Source organism: Oryzias melastigma, linkage group LG6, assembly GCF_002922805.2.
Source record: "Oryzias melastigma strain HK-1 linkage group LG6, ASM292280v2, whole genome shotgun sequence".
Lineage (NCBI taxonomy): Eukaryota > Metazoa > Chordata > Actinopteri > Beloniformes > Adrianichthyidae > Oryzias > Oryzias melastigma.
In genome coordinates, this window is record NC_050517.1 from 10099332 (window position 1) to 10119545 (window position 20214).

Genomic DNA, 20214 nt, shown 5'->3' on the forward strand with positions numbered 1-20214 from the left:
CTAAAATTTTTATATAAAAAAAAAGAGATTAAACTGGAAAATAAATGTAACTGATTAAGTTTGGGAGCTGAAATTCTGAGTTTAAGCCATAAAAAAGAGAAAATTTGAAGTTGAAAATAATTAAGATATTTTAGAACAGTAAAAAAAGTCGGACATTTTAAATTCTTTTGGTCAAACACCAATATTCTTTCAATTTGTCTTATTTGGGTTTCAATATTATTGGCCCCAATTTAGCTCCATATAGTTCCAGCTCAACACCACCATTCAAAGTGCCATCTACATCTCTTTAAGTCTGTTTTATAGTTTACCTTTATGCTTATAATAATTTTTGGACTTATGAAAGTTCTTACTTTAATGTTCAATATGTACCATTATTTTTAACCTACTTTTAAGGTTGCGAAACAGAAAATTAACATTTGAAGGATTAATTATGAATGCTTTTTGAGGTACATTCATGTTACCTGTTGCACTTTAAGTGACAGACAGCAGAATGTTAAAGTTTGCGAAAGAGCACACATATTGCACTATAAGGAAGCAAGATAATGTACAATATCTTTTTTTACTCTACAATTCATGCACATGTATGTATTTTTGTACAAAAAGGAATGAGAGAAATACTTGTTGAGAGTTCTTTGCAAATGTAACTACACGTTGTAATTTAATAAAAGAACAGAAAAGTGAAATATTGACCGAATGTTTTTGCATGTTCGGACCCCGGTCTACCAAGCTGACAGAGTTACTGGACCTCTCGCCAAATTAGTTGGAGACCCCTGATCTAAATGAAAAGGCCCAAGACTGAAAACATTAATAAACCATTAAGATAACTTTGAAATCAATCCTGAAATGCACAGGGAGCCAATACAGGTATTTTAAACCTGATGTAATGTGTTCTCGCCCCCTGGTCTTCGTCAGAACTCGTGACGCTGAGTTCTGTAATAATTGTAAATTTGAAAGACTTTTTAGGTAGACCAGAGAGCAGGGCATTACAATAATCTAAACTGCTAAAACTAGAAGCATCAGCACCTCTGTGCTGGCAAGAGAGAGGAATGGGCAGACTCTGGCAATGTTTAAAAATAACGTTAAGACAGGATTTTTTATTTTAAATGTGTGGAATAAAATTCAGCTCAGAGTCAAAGTGACCGCCCAGGTTTCTCACACAATGAGAAGGGTTACAATTTTGAAGATGTGGTAGAACCAGCTCTCTCTTTATTTCAGGACAGATGATTAAAACTTTCATTTTGTCCTGGTTGAACTGTAGGAAGTTCTCGGCCATCCATGATTTTATGTCTAAAATACAATTTAAAAGATTATTTATAGGTTCATTGTCATCAGGAGACACGACGATGTAAAGCTGAGTATCATCAGCATAGCTGCGAAAGTAAACACTGTGTCTCCTGATGACATCCCCGAGAGGCAACATAGCCTATACAAATTAAAAAGAATAGGACCTAAAATTGACCCTTGGGGAACCCCACAACTTATTTCATGGATTCTTGAGGAGCATGTATCCATACTTGCATAAAAGTGTTGATCTGTAAAGTCAGAATAAAACCACTTGAGAACATTTCCAGAGAGGCCCACTAAACTCCCAAGTTTATCCACTACAATCTGGTGATCTACTGTATCAAAAACGGCACTATGATCCAGCAGCAGCAGAACAGAAAGTTTCTGTGAATCTAAATTAATTCTAAAATCATCAACTATTTTTAAAAGAGCCGTCTCTGTATTGTGGTTCATCCTAAAACCAAATTGATATTTTTCTAAAATATTTTGGTTATTTAACCTCATGAAGTTGAATGCCTACAATTTTTTTCTATAATTTTACTTAAAAACGGTAAGTTGGATACAGGTCTGTAGTTATCCAGAGTATTAGGATCTAAACTGCTCTTCTTCAGAAGTGGCCTCACCACTGCTGTTTTACAGGCAGAGGGGAAGACACCCGTCTGAAGAGAGCAGTTAACTATGTTTAAAAGTTCTGACTCAAAGAATCCATAAAATGTTTTAAAAATTAAAGTGGGAATGGGATCTAAAAGGCAGGTGTTGGTGTTTACTTGGGATAAAACTCGACCAAGCATCTGTGCATCAACCAGGACAAAACTCCTGGTTGATGCATTGATTTTACCTGTTTCCTCAGATAAAACCAATGCTGGTGATCTGTTAAAACCAGAGTACTGCACAGATGAAATATTAGATCATATAGCATTGATTTTACCCATGAAGTGGTCTGTGAAGTCCTCGGATGCAGCATTAGATGATGGCATGGAGGACTTATTAACATCTTTATTTATTAAAATATCAATTCTTTTAAAAATACATTTTGGATTGTTTTTATTTTCTGAGATAATGTTTGAAAAGTATTGAGTTCTGGCCTATTTAACTGAGTATTGTAAATTTTGAGTTGTTCTTTTAAAATGTCTTTATCATTTATCAATTTAGACTTCCTGTATCTCCTTTCTGACCTTCTAAAATTCTGTTTCAGATGTTTGATGTCGTCAGTTTTAAATGGTGTTTTAGGAGTGGTAATTATTATTTTTTTTTTGTCTTGGTTGGACAAAAACTGAATCTATGGAAGACTGAAGTCTGTGATTTAAATCATCAATAATAAAAAGACAGGATGCAGGTAAAATCTGAGGAGGAGTTTGTTTAAAAATGTCAATACAACTTGCAGCCACTTCAGGATGTATATACCGTTTCTTCACAGTTCTCACTGAGGCTTCCTGCTGGATTTCACTGGTGACATAAAAAAAAACACAGCAGTGACCAGATATGCCTAAGTCAACAACAGAGGACACTCCGGCAGTATGTAATGACAAGGCTAGGGTGTATTTCTCTGTTGTGAGTGACCTGTGTGACATGTTGCTTTAAATTCATACTGCTAGGAAGATTTAAAAACTCACAAGCATAGATGTCATTGTTTTGATCAACATGAAAATTAAAGTCACCAGTGAAGAATGACGAGTGGCGATATATCGATGGTTGAAAGCAGAACTCTTTATTAACAGGCTTCAGTCCTCCAGACATGTGCTACATACAGCTGCTGTAAAACGTACTTTCTCACTGTCGTAAATCCCACTGTCGCTCAGTGTCGTAAATCAACAGTTCTAAGGTTTATCATTCATTATATGACATCTCCCTTTTCTTTCCAAATAAACAATATAAATTATACTGTAACATGCTTTATGTGTAAAACTTCTTTTTTTCTCAACACGTAAGATTAAATTCAAATTACTCTAAACTAAAGATGTAACTTTGAAAATAAAATCTCTCTCAGTTAACATAGGACATGGTAGAACAAACACAACTATAAATGACGTATAGTAAAGGTTCCGATGCCATAACAAATTAGTTACCAAAAGTAATCGAGCATCATCAATTAATCTCATTCAAAATTCACATTTCAAAAATTTATATAACTTTAGTTCATCTTTGTATTCCGTCTTCTCTTCTGTGATTTCTCACTTTTTTTTGGTGAGAAACACTTCCCCCCCAAAGGTCATATTGTGCACATTGCACTGCATAGAGACTACAAGTTGAGTCTCTCGACAGGTTTGCACACACGTCCAGAACGTGTACAAACAGTCTTTGAAACAGGGGTTGGAGAACTTGCTGTATTGATGACCTGAGGTGGAACGGAGAGCTCCGTCTCCAAGGCTGGAGCGTTGGAAGGAAGTGGTTCCTGGTGAGAAGTCCCAGCTGAAGTTGAATGGGTGGCGGTAGCAACATGCTGTCGGTTGTCGTTGCGGATGTGACGATGGTTACGGCGGAACACCACTCTCTCTGGTGTTTCCAGGAGGTGTGATCGTGGAGTAATGATCTCCTTTGAAACGACGACTGGTGTTGACGAGTTCTTTTCCTGATCCAGCTTGGTAACAACTGTGTCAACCACATCTTCATCCTCACGTTGCATGCAGGCACTGACCTTTGCATGGTCGCACCAGACAGGGAAGTGAGCATGAACAGCAGCTATCGGTCCGTATTTCCATTGTCTATAGGCCACGTTTGCTGCATTCTGGTTGCCAGGGTCGTGCCAGTCGTGAGTCGCAGGCTGGTGTCGGGTCTCAAAGTGGCTCCTCAGAGTGGAGAACTGGGATTGGCTCAGAATATGCAGCATCACTCTAGCCATTTCTCCAGAGCTGGGCACATAGTCTCTGACAAAGTCCTCCAGGGCTCGCGCCAAGACCTCCCCACCTTTTCCTGCTTGAGCAGGTGTTAAGATGCAGCAATGATGTCATCAGCAGTCATACAAACACAGGATCTCCAGTCGGGCCGGCAACTTGAACCATGGGAGCTGTTAGCACTGTCCGGCTCTCCTTCTGCTGCAGCTCTTCTTGTTTTGCCTTCACAGATCTGTTGTTGTGAGCAGGAGCTGATAACGCCGCTACAGCAGGAGCTGAAGGCCGGAGCTTTACTTCTTCCATCTTCACAAGAGGAAGGGGGGGGGGGGGTAGTGGAGGCAGCTGCTGCTGGTTCATCTCAGGCTGCATGGCTGTCGCTCCTGCGTTTTGTTCCACGTCATCACCGTGTGGTTCTGGTTGAGCTGGTTGGGGCTGATATGGAGGAGGGGTAGAGTCCAGACTCGGTCCGACTGCAGCACTCCAGAGATTCTGTGTAGAAGGGTAAAGAAAAGAAGAGGGTGCTGAGGAAGTTTCTTTATTTTCAGTTGATTCATCAGACTTTTTTTTCCGTTTTTTTGTTTTTTGTTTTCAATTTTCAGGGCAGTCAGGGCCTTGCAGGCCTTCTGCCTCTACCATTTTTTTACGCTCCGCTTCCCAAACTTTTAAACATTCATTCATATCATCCATTCGCTTAATTGCCTTTGTTTTAACCCTTTTTCGCTTATTCATCTTTTGTCTCTCCTCAGTTACGTTTTTACTGAGTTTCTCAAGTTGGCATTTACTCAAAGAACCTCCCTCGGGGAACCCATGTTTCTGACACCAGTAATCCACAAATTCACAACATTCAACACCATACTTCGCTTTCATAGACGTGACCAGACTTGAGTCTGAACCTCCGCTCTGTTTCACGTTTGCATTACCCATTTCTGTTCTTTTCCCGAACCAATCTGACAGGACTTCAATTATACACCTGATCTTAATTGGTTATTGTGACAGAACTTCACTGGTCTCCCAGAATTTTCTCGTCACAATAACTGCATTGCTGCTGCATGAACCTTTTATTACCAAAATTCCTGGTCTCCCCACAACACGGGTGACAGGTTTACGCTACCTGGTCTAGTACAACGAATCAAGTTATACACACAGGACTCCCTTATCAATTTACTGCTGCCAGCGATAATTGTTTAGATCATGCTCACAGGACTCACTTATGATGGGTTTTAGCAAATGGATTTTATTTATTTATTTATTATTATTATTTATTTTTTTATTTTTTTATGAAAACCCTTGACTTAGTTCAGGGCAAAAATCTGGAGTTATTAATGTTCCAAATCAACCTATGCAAACAAGAAATAGTGGAAATATTTTAGAATAGAATCTTCCTCACCGGATCCATTTGTCCACCGAAGTTCGATGATTCCATCGCGGTCGATCGAGATCACGGACCACAGTCCTCGTCACTGTTGGATTTGGTGAGATGAGGCTGAATCTTTGTGATTCAGGATGGCAAATCCCTCTGGTCCGATCCTCCGACGAACACACGCGAAACCCTGTTCGTGATGCCAAGATTGTGGTGGAATGTTTGTTGATCCGATGAAATGAAGAAATGTCAAACGTTTTCATGAAAGTTTATTAAACAGAGCAGAGAAAAATACATGCTGGCGAGCATGGCGGAGAGGTCTGCAGAGCCCTGATTTGTGATGGACGCTCACATTTTATACAGTCATAGAATCAGCTGTTAATCTGGAGCTTAAGATGGAAATGTAAATGCCATATCTAATGTGGACAAGATGTTCTAATGAAATCAAAATGTTTACTCATTGTGGTCAGGGTGTTCTGACAATAAGAAAACAAGACTCAGAGGATGAAGCATAAGTAAATGTATAACTTCTGTGACACCCAGAAATCTCAACTGGCTCTGCCTCAAAGAGCATTTTTCTTTGTTGAGTTTGAGGCCTGCTGAGTCGATGCAGTGTAAAATTTTATCCAAAAATGTATCATGTTCCTCCATGGTGGCTCCATGCACCAATATATCATCCATGAAGACCTCCACACCCTCCAGGCCTTTCAGAGTTTCCAGCACTTTGCGTTGAAATATTTCAGGTGCACTTGTGATACCGAATGGTAGTCTTTTGAAGCAGTACCTGCCAAACGGTGTTATAAATGTTGTCAACTTGCAGCTGTCTGGGTCTAGGGGAATCGTCCAGAACCCGCTAGCAGCATCAAGAGATGAAAACACCGTGGCACCACTCAATTTGGATGTTATCTCATCCGAGGTTGGTAGGATGTACAGCTCTCTTTTCACCGACTTGTTCAGTTTTGTTAGGTCGACACATATACGGGCCTTGCCTGTATGTTTCTTTAATACCGGCACGATTGGAGCACACCATTCTGTCGGTTGTGTCACACGTTTAATGATGTGGTTTTGCTCCATCCTTTCACTTTCTGTAGCATGGGAAATGGAACGTGCCTTTCTGTGTGGACTGCGTGTGGCATGGCACCTTCTTTTAATTCTATTTTCGCCTGGTCGGTTTTTAAAATACCGTGCTCCCCATAGGGCTGACTGCTGACAATCAGCTTATTTGTGTAGCTTGTGATCTCATCTACTCTTCTCACAAGGTTCATCTCAACAGACAGAGAGCGGCTGAGCAGATTGTTGAATTGTGCCCTCATACTACATACATCCTTGATGTGTAGCTTTTGCCTTTGTAGCATACTGCAGCGTCAAAGCAACCGAGGCATGACAGTTCTCCTCCAGGGCTGTCTAGTGGGAGGTCAGATGGCTGTAACACCTTTCCTATGGATTCCACTTGGAGGAACAGCGTCCATGCTTCAGCCTTTTCATTAGCATTACATACAGAGCCGAGAAAGTTGGTCTGCTCACCTTTCTCCTTCTCCATCTCAGTGACCTCATTCACTGATCTCCTGCTACGACATGCTCTGGCCCATGCCTCATCTTATGGCAGTTATGGCATTTAGCTTTTGAAGCTGGACATCTTTTATCTCCTCTGTGTGGCAGCTTTCCACATCTTCCACATTTCTTTACAGGCTCCTCCCATTTACTGTGTGCGTTTGACTTGCCTGGTTTCTGCTTTTGTCTCCAGTTAGTGTTCTTATTCCTGTGCTGCACCTCTTGAACCGACGCTGCCGTGTCCCCTTGCAGACTCACTTGTGCTGCAACCTCTTCGGCTTGCTATACAGTTTGAACTGTAAGCGCCAGTGCCAGATCCGACATCAGCTGTAGCCTGCGCGATGGCTCTTTATCTTGGATCCCCACCACGATCCGATCACGGATGTGTTCCTCTTTGGCTGCTCCGAAGTCGCAATGTTCAGACAGCTCGTACAGCGCTCGGATAAAACTGTCCACTTTCTCCCCTGAGCGCTGCACGCACTGGTGAAAACACGCTCTTTCATTTATCACATTCCTCCGCGGGCAAAAATAGTCATCAAACTTTGCTAAGACAACCTCGATTTTGTTTCTGCTAACCATCTCTGTAAATGTGAACAACTCAAAAATATTTTCCGCTTTATTGCCCCGCATAGATGAGGCAGCTCACCTGCACCGGCCCCTCATCCTTATTGAGCTTCGTGGTGATTCTGTATCGCTCAAAATGCTGCCTCCAGTCTGGCCATTCAGACGGCTTATCAAACGTAAAATTGGCAGGCAGATTAAACTTTGCCATTTCTCTCTGTTCTTTGTCTTTTTAATCCTATCCAGTAATTTTCTGACACCATGTAGAATTCGACGAGTGGCGATTATATCGATGGTTGAAAGCAGAACTCTTTATTAACAGGCTTCAGTCCCCCAGACACGCACTTCATACAGCAACTGTAAAACGTACTCTCTCACTGTCATAAATCACACTGTCGCTCAGTGTCGTAAAGCAACAGTTCTGAGGTTTATCATTCATTATATGAAAACCAATAATCAAAATCCTGTCAAACCTAATATGAAGAATTTATAAAAATTCGGAAAATTCTTCAATACAATAGGAGGGAGGGTTTGGTGGTCTATCAACTGTGACAGTTAAAACAGGTGAGGCACCAAAGAGAAAAGCATGATGCTCAAACGAAGAATATTTATTAAGTACAAAATTTAAGATGTTATTGTTTTGTGATTAGAAACAGTGGGACTGAAGAAAAGTCAGGAAGCAGAGCTGGAGGTAGCAGAGATGAAGATGCTGAGGTTCTCTTTAGGAGTGACCAGGATGGATAGGATCAGAAATGAATACATCAGGTTTTGGAGATAAAGTCAGAGAGGCCAGACTGAGATGGTTTGGACATGTTCAGAGGAGAGACAGTGAATATATTGGTAGAAGGATGCTGAGTTTAGAGCTGCCAGGCAAGAGGTCTAGAGGAAGACCAAAGAGGAGGTTTATGGATGCAGTGAATGAAGACATGAAGGTGGCTGGTGTTGGAGTGGAGGATGCTGAAGACAGGCTTAGATGGAGGAAACTGATTCCCTGTGGCGACCCCTGAAGGGAAAAGCTCAAAGGAAAAGAAGAAGATTGTTTTGTGAGCATGATGCATCGATGCAGCCACCTTTCTTACCTCCCCTAATAGAAAATAAATAGTTAAAAATAGGTGGAGAAGCCTCAGTAGTCGCGTCTCCATTAACTAAATTTCTCAAATTGAAATTTCGATAATAAATTCTCTTAACGGAAACAGCACAATTTCTAAAAAAAAAAACTGGAATTTTTTGGAAAAAAAGTTTTTGTGCTTGGAGAAGGTGGTATTTGGGGCGTGTCGAAATAGTCATTTTTTGCAAAACTGTAATGGAAACCCTTTTTTCGAAATAAATGTGCTTCTTGGTTTGAAGTGTCTGTCCTGAGCGCTGTACAGCAGCTGTATCGACCATTACAGCTCATTACAAATTGCGTGTCATGCGGAATCGTGCAGCTCGTCTGTAAAATCACCAAGATTTCTTCATTGCTTCATCTGTAGCCACACTTTTACAACTTGGAACCTGAAATCTCATTTGAGATGAGAGCGAGAGACGTGACAGAAACTTGAATGGAGCTTGTCGTGTTTTCAAAAAGAAAAAATGGTCCATATGACGGTCCATATTTTAATCACACCAGCATTAACTTCTGAATACTTTTAAATAGAGCTGCCAGGTGCTTAAAATTTTTAATCGCGATTGATCGCATTGTCCACAGTTAACTCACGATTAATCGCACATTAATATGTGGCCTTTTTTTCAGGAAAAAAAATGTGTGCTTCATGGACTTTAGCAGTTCTACATTAATTATAAAAACAAGAATGGCGAAATTTATAGTTTTCATCAGAATTACTTTATTTTGTATAATTGTATTGATATAAACTTTCTTAACAATAAAAGGCTGTAACGTAAAATATCTAACAAAAGCCCAAGCGCAAGTGGAGGGCATTTTAAATTCAAAACTTCAATCAACGTTCAGTAAAATAAAACAACACAACTTTGCCACTACCTCATCTCAACAGAGTAGAGAAAGCTAACACGCAGCTAAATGGCACAGATTCTACGGAGAGAAAGACAATATCTGTGGACAATAACAAACAATCGAAAGATAATCCTCCCTGGAACCATCTTGGAGCAAAGCCAATGAATAAGTCCAACAGCTGGAGAATTGGAGGAAAAACAACGAGGACGATGGACCCTCCCAAACACCACAAAACCAACAAACTCCTGACGGTTCTCCCTCCCCCTCTTTGCCCTCTTCACCGAGCAGATGATGGAGCGAGTCGGGATTGGGCTTTGATCTACCCCTCTGGCCAACCCATTTTTGTCCCCCATAACTCTGTCACCAGAACGTTAGAAGGGACGACATAAAGCCCCACCCTCTCCTGTACAACATTTTATGTGTTGAGGGTCCAGGCTGTGAAAATACCAACAGTCATGATGTTCTCCAGAAAAACCTGGGACCCTGTTCTCTAGAAATACACACCGTTTCTGTACTTGTCACTAAAAGGAGGAATGTAATCTGGCCAAAACGCAAACAAAGGATTTTAAAAGAGGTAAACATTTCCTCTGCGCATTTCCAGAAACAGAAGGTAAATGAAAATATTATTACTCCTAGACCTCTCAAGTTAGCACTTTTAAATATCAGGTCTTTAGCAGGATACTGTGCAGAATTTAACCTTGAGTTTAGTGAACTGCTGTCTATAATTTGTCTTGATTTTGACTGTATAATAATGGCTGGAGATTTTAACATCCATTATGGAAATCTTGAGAACAAAGGGACTAAGGACCTGATAAGCACTCGGGACAATTTCGGGTTGACACAACATGTAACAGAGCCCACACACAACAGAGGGAATATTCTTGATTTATTGATTTCCAAAAGTCTGAACATCTCTAAGGTTACTGTATGTGATTTAGGTCTGTCTGATCACTGCTGTGTTTTCTGTGAGAGCACAATTCCAGTACACACAAATGTTTTGAGCGAGGAGATCACAAAACGGTATATAACTGAAAATACTAGAGAGATGTTTAATCAGATTTTCTCTCTGACTCCTCCCCTCTCAGGGAATTCAGTCAATGAACTTGTTAATAGCTTTAATTCCAACACGTCAAATATCATGGATAATATTGCTCCTAGTAAGGTGAAGGTGATCTCTGGTAGGAAGAAATCTCTGGAGAAATTCCATTCTCGTAAAGAATGGAAAAAGAGATTAACGGAAATATGAAGGCAGATGGAGAAAATCTAAACTACAGGTTGATTCACTGTAAAAAATTCCAAGTTGGCCCAACTCAAAATAATTTGTAACCTGGCTGCCTTAAAATTTTGATTAGGTCTAACAAATTATTCCAAATAACTTCAATTCAACAATAAGTTTCCCCAACTTAAAAGATCAAGTTGATCTCACTTATTGCTTTGTTTTAGGAAATGTTTTTTTTTTAAGTTAAACAAACAAATATTTGTATTGTATCAACTAAGGAAGTTAAGTATTTTCAACTACCTTTCTTATCAAGTCTAATTAATTGGTTGAGTAAAGTCAACTCAAACCAACTTGAAACTACTTTAAAAAATCTGTTACCCACACTTAATATTTAGTTGCGATTACCTCACTTGCTTTGTTGACATAACAAAACTACGTTTTATTAACCTACAAAATAAAGTATCCACAACAAAGCAATAAGTTAAGTGAACTTGATCTCTTAAGTCGGGGAAACACATTGTTTAATTAAACTAACTTGGAGTAATTTGTTAGCCTTAATCAAAATTTTAAGGCTGCCAGGTTACAAATTATTTTCAGTTGAACCAACTTGGACTTTCCAGGATGCGTCAGCTTCTTAAATGCACGCAAAACGATGCACTCCTCCAGGATTACAGCAACATTCACAAAGTTCTTTGACTGGGTTGTCATCTCTACATTTTGCTCCATGGTGATCCGTAGGCGAACACTCACCCCCTTGATCACTGTTGGTACCCCTGCAGCGTCAGTGGTCTGAAGTAAAAAAACAAAAAACAAAACATGAAATATATAAAAATGCACACTTTAATGGATTAAATAGTTAATGTAATGACAAATGTGTGTGAATGAATGTCTGGTAATTATCTCTAGGTATGCTAGGGTGGCATTCGCTGCGTTTACATTACACATCTGTGCACAATTTTGAAATTGAAATTCTAGGAATTTTGAAAAAACTGTTTCGAAATGACACCATTTCCATAAATTCATAATTTTGCAATAAAGCAAAAACCAATTCACACGGTAAGTCATTAAAAACATAGCGATGAATAAGACCAAGACCTTTTTTATTTAATTCCTAAAAGGGAGCATATGGGTGACATCACAGCAGTGTGGCTCACAGCATTGACAGTCTTAGATGCTCACGACAAGTCTGTTCAGTTGTATTAAAAAATAACCATATTAGCAGGTAAACAGCTGGGACTTTTTTCATCCATCTAAGTTTGTCACGGAACTTGCACTAATCCTGAAAGGCGACTTGTGTGTCTTATTCAGGCTCCAAGGTGCCAAAGTACAGCTACAGGTGAAGCGATGATGAAACTTTGGTTGGTGATTTTATGGAGGAGCTGTACGATTCTGTATGATACGCAACTTATAAAGAGCTGCGATGCTGTTAGATCTCTTGTGATGTCCGCTGTGCAGCAGTGAGGAAAGACACAACATAAGCGCATTTATTTTTTAAAAAGTGTTTCTATTACAGTTTTTTGAAAAATGTCTGTTTTGATACGCCCCAAAAACCACCTCCTCTAAGCACAAATACTTTATTTTTTAAATGCAAGTTTTCTTCGAAATTGTGGTGTCTCCATTAAGTGAACTTATTATAAAAAATCCAATTTGCAAAATTTCAGAGTTAATGGAAATGCAGCTAATGTTGTACAAGTGTTCCATTGCGTACGTTATGCATTTATTTAATAGGTATTTTATGTATTTATTACATATTTTATATTTTTGTTATATTTTATTGGTTGAGTTGATTATGGATTGACCAGAGAAAATTAAAAATTCCATTGTTCGAGACAACAATGATAATAAATGTAGTCCAATTTTCACACCTCTAGGTACTGGTGTGAAAATTTGTAGTGGTCCTTTTGAAAGAACATTTTTAAAATTTGAAAATCAGGCGTTGCATCAATACTGGGTGTGTTTCAAACATACCTTTGCCAACTTAATGAAGGTTGAGCGATGCTCTTTAAAGATGAATGGAAGTGCAAGAACTGCAGTGGATCTCCGGTTCTCCGTGACCAAAACAGGAAATTTGGCTTTGGAGACAGAGATACATAAACATTGAACAGCTGAACATGTTTCAGCTTTTTTGTGAAGTCTCTTTCTGTATAACCTGTTTTTATAACCTCTTCATACCTGAATTTTATTCCACAAAAAAAAAAAAGATTTTAGATACTCTCTACCATAAGACAGTTAAAAATAAATGTCTGCCGACTCATATTTAAAGGTCCTTTAGCATGAAAAATCAACTTCCTTAGTTTTAAGTGTAATACATACATCTTTGCAAAACTTCGGATGTTTGTTTTCATGGGCACAATGCAGACAGGCTCCCGAGGCCGGCTCTAGGATGATGTCATGAAATGAAAAAAGAAAAAGGAAAAACATAAAAAACAAGTTATCTAGTGTGTCAAAGGTAAAATAGGATAAATATATGGATATAGTTTACTCTGAAAGAATTGAGAATAGCATGACATAGCCACTTTTTTAATCAGCTTTGTTTTATTCTCTCCACAATGGCCCTTAACTGTCTTTAAAAATTCAGAATCACAGCTTATCACTGTTAAGGAACAGCATTGAGTTGACCGCCATGAAAACCTGGAGCCTGTAAGAAGAGTGTATTTGATGTACTGGGTTTACTATAATTGTATCCTGTCTGTCTATGTGTGTCTTGTCTGTAATCCCCCCCATTTCAAGAGTTAACACCCTCAAAATTATTAACCATTTGTAAGTTTTGAATAGGGCAGAATTAGTTCAAGAAATACATGCAAGAAAGCAAAAAATATAAAAATATGTTGAGATTTTTATATAAGCAGAAAATCTGTTAAGATTTCTATGCCACCTTTTCTAACATTTAAAATTTTAGCGCAAACATTTACAAGTGTATGTAAAATATGGATCACAGTATTGTGCTGCCCTGCTAAAAGAAAAACATAAAAGATAGTGGCCAAATTAATAAAAAATATATTCAATTGAAAAAAAAAAATACTTAAAGCCAGGAGGCTTAACCCTATATATTGGACACAATTTTACACTTTAATTACACCCCTTAGAAAATCAAATGTATGGACTAAAGTATATTTCTAGCAGCCAATTTCAAAAGAAAATGTGACCACCTTGGTCAGTAAATAATCTCATGTGTAAATATAAATTTATCACATTTATCCTAAGACACTTCAGTAGCAAAGACAACTTAAACTTCATGACTTGCAGTCACCATCATTTATTTATATTCCATTATCCAAGCACTGCTGGGATGACCCATACCTGGATGGAATTGATTCCTGCTGGTCTTACCCAGTGTTGCCTGAAAAACAGTCTCTGAACCAGAGGTGTCCAGCTCTAGGCCTCGCAGGCTGAGATAGAGCTCGTTTTCCAGATCTCCTTTTTCCACTTACCTCTGATTGTATGGAACAAGTGTATTAAGCCAATTAGAAGCAAAAAAGAGTGGTTAATAAACAAACAAAACAAAAAAAAAAAACAGGAGGTCCTTCAATTCCTGGAAATGTCTTCCCTTTTTCCCTATCATGCTTCTAACTGGTCGGACACACCTGACCAGGTAATCACGAGAAGATGGAGCAAGGAGATCGAGAAAACCAGCAGAATCCCAGCCCTGGAGGTCACAAGTTTGACACCCAGAGCAGATGATGCAATGGTCACGAAAATCAGTATGTTTATAAACAGATCATCATAGTGAACATTTCAGTTTATTATTCACTTACTACAGAATCAGGAAGACTGGAGCTTGATGTCATGTCCCAGGTTTGTTTTGTGTTCTTCTTCATACAAGTTGATCAACCTTAGCAAATACTGGTCATGTCCACTCAGGAAGGACTTCAGAAGGTCAGCAGATTCCAGACGTGTAAATTCAGCACCAGTCTTTAAGGAGTAAACACAGAATTAAAAAGTGACATGCAGAAAAACCATTTGCTCATTCCTGGATGGTGAGCCCAATTGTATCTTGCTGGTACCTCTCCACCTCTCCCACAGAGAGGTGTCGTTCCATGTCCCAAAACTACCCACCGAGGTTCGGGCCACTGAGGCACTCTCTTTTGACTGCCACCCAAATCTGCCACCCTTCTGAGCTCTCCTGCAGGTGGTGGGCCCACTGGAGAGGAATCCCACGATGCCCCTTCGGGCTCAATCCAACTGGGGTCCGTGGGAAGAGCCCTGGCCTCTGGGTAGTCGCCTTCAAGCCTCAACCCCAAGCCTGGTTTCAGGGTGGGGCCCCGATGAAGCCAATCCGAGTGATGTAATGGGATATTTAGTATAATGACTTATGAAGGGGTTCTGAAATGCTCTTCGTCTTGCTCATCACCCAGTACCAGACTGCCATGGGAGACCCTAACAGGGGAAGGAGCCCCAGATGGCGTAACTCCTGAGATCACTCGAGCACTCAACCCCCTCTATGTTAAGGTGGCAATTCAAGGAAGGGGTCAGAATTCTTTAAGCCACTAAAAACATTTAAAGAGTTTCAATAATTTCAAAAGATAAAAAGCTGCATAAATATATAAACAAATACAAATCTTGTAAAAGAATGTTTAAATGCAGAAACAAACAAACAAAAAAAAAAACAGCCTAATTGTGTTTGAACTTGTTACAGAGCTGCTCCTGCAAATCCTGAAGCATCATAAGTCCTTTATGCTAAATGAGGAGGGGCTGAGAAACTTCAGCACAACTCTGGAGAACTCCATGGATACAAGGCATGAGGTTTTACGCAAACTGAGTAGGTGCAGCCGGATTGGAGCCCTGGCAAAGTTGGAGCAGAAGGTCAAGGACCTTAGTGTGGTCACCTTCAATCATAAGGTTAGTTTAAGAGCAAAACTGTCTTTGAAGCAAAGTGTTTGTGTGATGCTAGCATTTTAAGGTGAAATGAAATCACATATTTCAATATTATAAGGAAAATAGCATGAGAAAAAATAATTCCAATAACATTATTGATTTGTACACCCATTCAGTCATGCATTTGTCAATTTGTTTGTCCTTTCAGTAGGGCTGGGCGATATGGGAATTTTCATAATGCGATATCGTTTTTTTCATTTTGTGCGATAACGATATTAAAAACGATATAAATCAAATAACTATATTTGTCAAAGTAATCTTTAATGCAAACAGCTTTAGGACTTCAGATTTTTACACCTTAACTTTGCCCCCCCCATTAAATCTTAGTTAGTTTAAATTATTTTTTTTGTATTAACTGGAGAATTGAAACTAACTGTGAGGAACATTTAAATATTTCTAATAAATAATATACAACATTTCTGATTTATTTTAATCTGACTGCAGCACATACAAGTTCCTTTCAAATTAAAATTAAGTCTTAAAAACATTGTTCTAAAGCAGCAAATATATTGCAGTTATTTTATATTATTTTGTAATTTCTTCTGAACATAAACTATAGGTACTGCTGTGCAGCAGAAGATAATAAAATGTAAACTTAAAATAAACAGTTCTGATAATAGATTTAATCATCATTTCACTCAGTCATCTGACATGTGTACATGTTGGAGGGTTGATCAAACACATAAGATCTCTTCATTTAGTGTCATGTCAGGAGTCGTTAAAAACAAGTTTATTTTACTATTATTAGATCACCTCATTAAGAAATGAGCATAAACGGCACAAATGTAACTAACAAATTCATTGTTGATACATAATAAAACAACACATTATTCTAATTCGAAGCTCTATACAAAAGCTTTTAGTTAAAATGTTAACAAAACCCTCAAACTCATCTCAACTCCAGAACCAGAATCGAGTCCCCACCCCCCTGCGCGCGCGCGGCTGTTACGAGCACGTGCAGTCTCTCCTTCTCTCCTCTTTCAGCCCCGCGTGACACGTGATGCGCGGCAATAGACGGACTGTCTCTTTTTTTTTTTTTTTCATGGAGGTTCTCCTCTCTGTTAAAGCGTGTCTTCTCTCCCTCACACTCTGTGGGTGTGTGGGTCACAAACAGCTGCGGAAGGGTCGGACTGAACCATTTTCAATTTAGAGGAGGGGGGTCCGGTGACGACGTTTCCAAAACAAAATATATAAACATTGTTACCTTGACATTAAAAATAAAAGTATTTGCAATTATATATTGGTTATTGGTTTAATTAAATTATGTTTTCTGTTTTGTCCTTTTGTCATCATTCGGGGCCTCCGTGCCCCCCTCTCAGTCTGGGCTCCTAGAATCATCCACTCCGTAAGAAGAAAAAGAAGGGCAGCTCTTCCGGGGGTTTCTCCCGTGTTCATTTAAAACGAAAGTTTATCGCAATAGACTCATTTCACTATCAAAAAAAAAATAATATCGCAATAACGATAATTATCGCTTTATCGCCCAGCCCTACCTTTCACCAATGAAATGCCAGTGACTAAAATTATTTGGAACAACAAATTGTTTTTAAGACCTTAGGTGAAAATACATCATGTTGTCTTTGCAGGCTTCCAAAAGACCATGTCTGAAAAACTGCTCTGTAGATGGTGCTGCTCCATGTGTCCTTCTTCTGGGAGGTCCAGACTGTGATGGAGGAGTTTCTATCAGTCATATTGCTTTAAGTACTTTGGAGAAAGCAAAGGACCAGCTCATTGGATTTCAAGCCAAACTGCAAAGGGCAGAGAAAAAGGCAGGTTTATAGTAAAACTGCAGTGGGGGGTTAATATTAAGGATGGGTTCTAGATTTATTTTGTCTTTTAAAAAAAAAAAAAAAAGTTATTTTTGGGTGAAAAAATCTCTAGTCAAAAGAATGTTGACAAAACATCAGAGGTGGGTAAAGTCTACTCTCTGGATCCAGTTCCTATTTCCCACATTCTATCAACTCTGATGGAAGAGAATTGAGGTTTTGATGTTTTAAATATATATTAAAGAGAAGATGAACAGCAATGTTCTAATGCACTGGTCCTTTTTCAGATCTACAATGCTCTAAAACTGGCTCAAACAATCAAAGACCATGCAAAAACCCTGCAGACTCAACTCATCAGCAATGCTGTAACACTGCAAAGAAAGAAGACTCACACCAGGGATCTCTTTCAGCGAGCCAAGCTCTTGATTACAGGTCAGTGGCACAACTTAACACAATCTAATTACTCAATCAACTTATCACATCAAAACTTAGAAAAGTCAAAAAAAAAAAAAAAAAAAAAACTAAAAAAACTCAACCAAAAGCAGCACCTCACAACACAGAAACACACCAAAGCACAACAAAATCCATGGCATTATTTAATTGTCATAACTCCACGCATACATAAGACATCTTCAGACATTCCTCGCGAACAATTCAGACACCCATGAGGGCTTTTCTGCTCTTGCACTCGTGTTTAATCTTCCTGCAAGCAAAAAAAAAGTAATCAAGGGAGAAACACTGTCTACTTCTAAGCGCATGAGCTGGTCCTCGGGCACGAGACGAGTAATGTGTGCACACTTGCAGAACCTCAGTGACCATGCGCACACATGACTTCATGCTTGCCTGGGCTTTGACTCTGAGGTCTAAGTTTTAGTCACCATTAATTTGTTCCAGCAAATAACTGTTATAATTAGAATAATAAAAAATGTTTTGAAAAGTTTGGAAAGGTCAGTACACTTATTTCTACTTAAAGCCTGTTTCAGATACTAGAAGCTCTCTTTTGCATCAGAAGAAAGCAGCTTGGCTGACACGAATGAATAAAATAATGAATGAACAAAATTATTTATTTCAAGCAATCAGGTAATAATATATGAAATAACAATGATGATCCAAGCAGAGCTCGAGCACCGATGAATACAGAAGATCCTCCCGTTGATGATGATCTGAGCAGACACCAGAGCTCCGGCACCGATCAATAGAGAAGATCCTCCTGACAACGATGATCCAAGCACACCCTAAAGCTCCAGGCACCAATCAATGCAAATGACTTTCACGGATGATTATCATTATCAGGAACAAAAATCTTATATATTAGTCAATGCAAAACATTTCAAAATATTGTAATTACAACAGATAATTTGTGCAGATTGTATTCAACAAAAAATAATAATATTAATAATAAAAGTAAAAACAAGTAGAAAAAAAACAAGAATGTGTGCAGCGATACATCACAGTTTAGGAACAAGTGTAAGGCCACGTAGTTGTTCTTCGTTCTTATGACTAGAGACTGTAAAGTTGTTATCATCAATAGAATTGTGTTCAAGTTCTGGAGCTCAACGGAGAATCGGGTCAAAGTTCACATTCAGCGGTTTCTGAGGTCACATTTTTCGCTTATTTTGCTTTAATAAAAGTTCAAAGATGCATAGTTCTCAAAGTCTTTCATGGTTATTTCCAGAGGCTTGGTCAGCTCCGGTGGTCCAAGTGGTTTGACAAAGATTCTGGAGTTCTGCACTCATGTACTTTGGATCTATTTTCTCTTTTGTAGCAGACTAGCGTGCTTTGCCACATCAGCATGATATTTTGACAGGTGATCATTTTGATAAACGGCTGAACCCTTAAGGGGTTTTCGTTGTTTCATCAGGGCTATCTTTTGCTTTCGATTCACAAACCTGATCAGGATCGCTGGTTTATCCGAATTCTTTCACTGAGGAAGCGGATGACAGACTTCAACAGTATTTAGGTCCAAGGAAATACTCCAGCCTGATTTTCCATGGCTGCATTAGAATCCATCACAGCTCTGTTAGCATCCATGCTTATGTTGGTAGCACCAGGCCATGCCTGGGGTTGAAGTTGAAATCCTGTATTTTCTTCTTCTTTTCCTTTTGGCTTTTCCCTTCAGGGGTCGCCACAGCAAATCAGTTTCCTCCATCTAAGCCTGTCTTCAGCATCCTCCACTCCAACACCAGCCACCTTCATGTCTTCATTCACTGCATCCATAAACCTCCTCTTTGGTCTTCCTCTAGACCTCTTTCCTGGCAGCTCTAGACTCAGCATCCTTCTACCAATATATTCACTGTCTCACCTCTGAACATGTCCAAACCATCTCAGTCTGGCCTCTCTGACTTTATCTCCAAAACCTCTAACATGTGCTGTCCCTCTGATGTATTCATTCCTGATCCGATCCATCCTGTTCACTACCAAAGAGAACCTCAGCATCTTCATCTCTGCTACCTCCAGCTCTGCTTCCTGTCTTTTCTTCAGTTCTAGTCCAAACAACACGGCTGTTCTCACCACAGTCTTGTACACCTTTCCTTTCATTTGTGATGAAACTCTTCTGTCACACATCACACCTGACACTTTTCTCCACCCATTCCAACCTGCTTGCACTATATTTTGTGTCAATTGGTAACTTCACCTCTGAGCCAATAGAAATTACATGTGGAGTGCCCCAAGGCTCCATCTTGGGACCACTTCTATTTAATATCTACATGCTCCCACTGGCCCAGGTTACAAAGAACAACATTAGTTACCATAGCTATGCAGATGACACACAGATATATATTAGACTGACACCAGGAGACCGAGGCCCTGTACAGGCT

General features: G+C 39.2%; 1 protein-coding gene across 7 annotated transcripts in view; it reads left to right on the forward strand.

Moving 5' to 3' along the window:
* lamb4 (laminin, beta 4) overlaps positions 1-20214 on the forward strand; it is a 133101-nt gene that overhangs the window by 87893 nt on the left and 24994 nt on the right. For all 7 annotated transcript variants that reach the window (XM_036212259.1, XM_036212257.1, XM_036212263.1 and 4 more), the window contains 3 exons: positions 15394-15596; positions 17216-17398; positions 17683-17827. In XM_036212259.1, coding sequence (XP_036068152.1) covers positions 15394-15596; positions 17216-17398; positions 17683-17827 — 531 coding nt within the window. The remainder of the gene's footprint in view (positions 1-15393; positions 15597-17215; positions 17399-17682; positions 17828-20214) is intronic.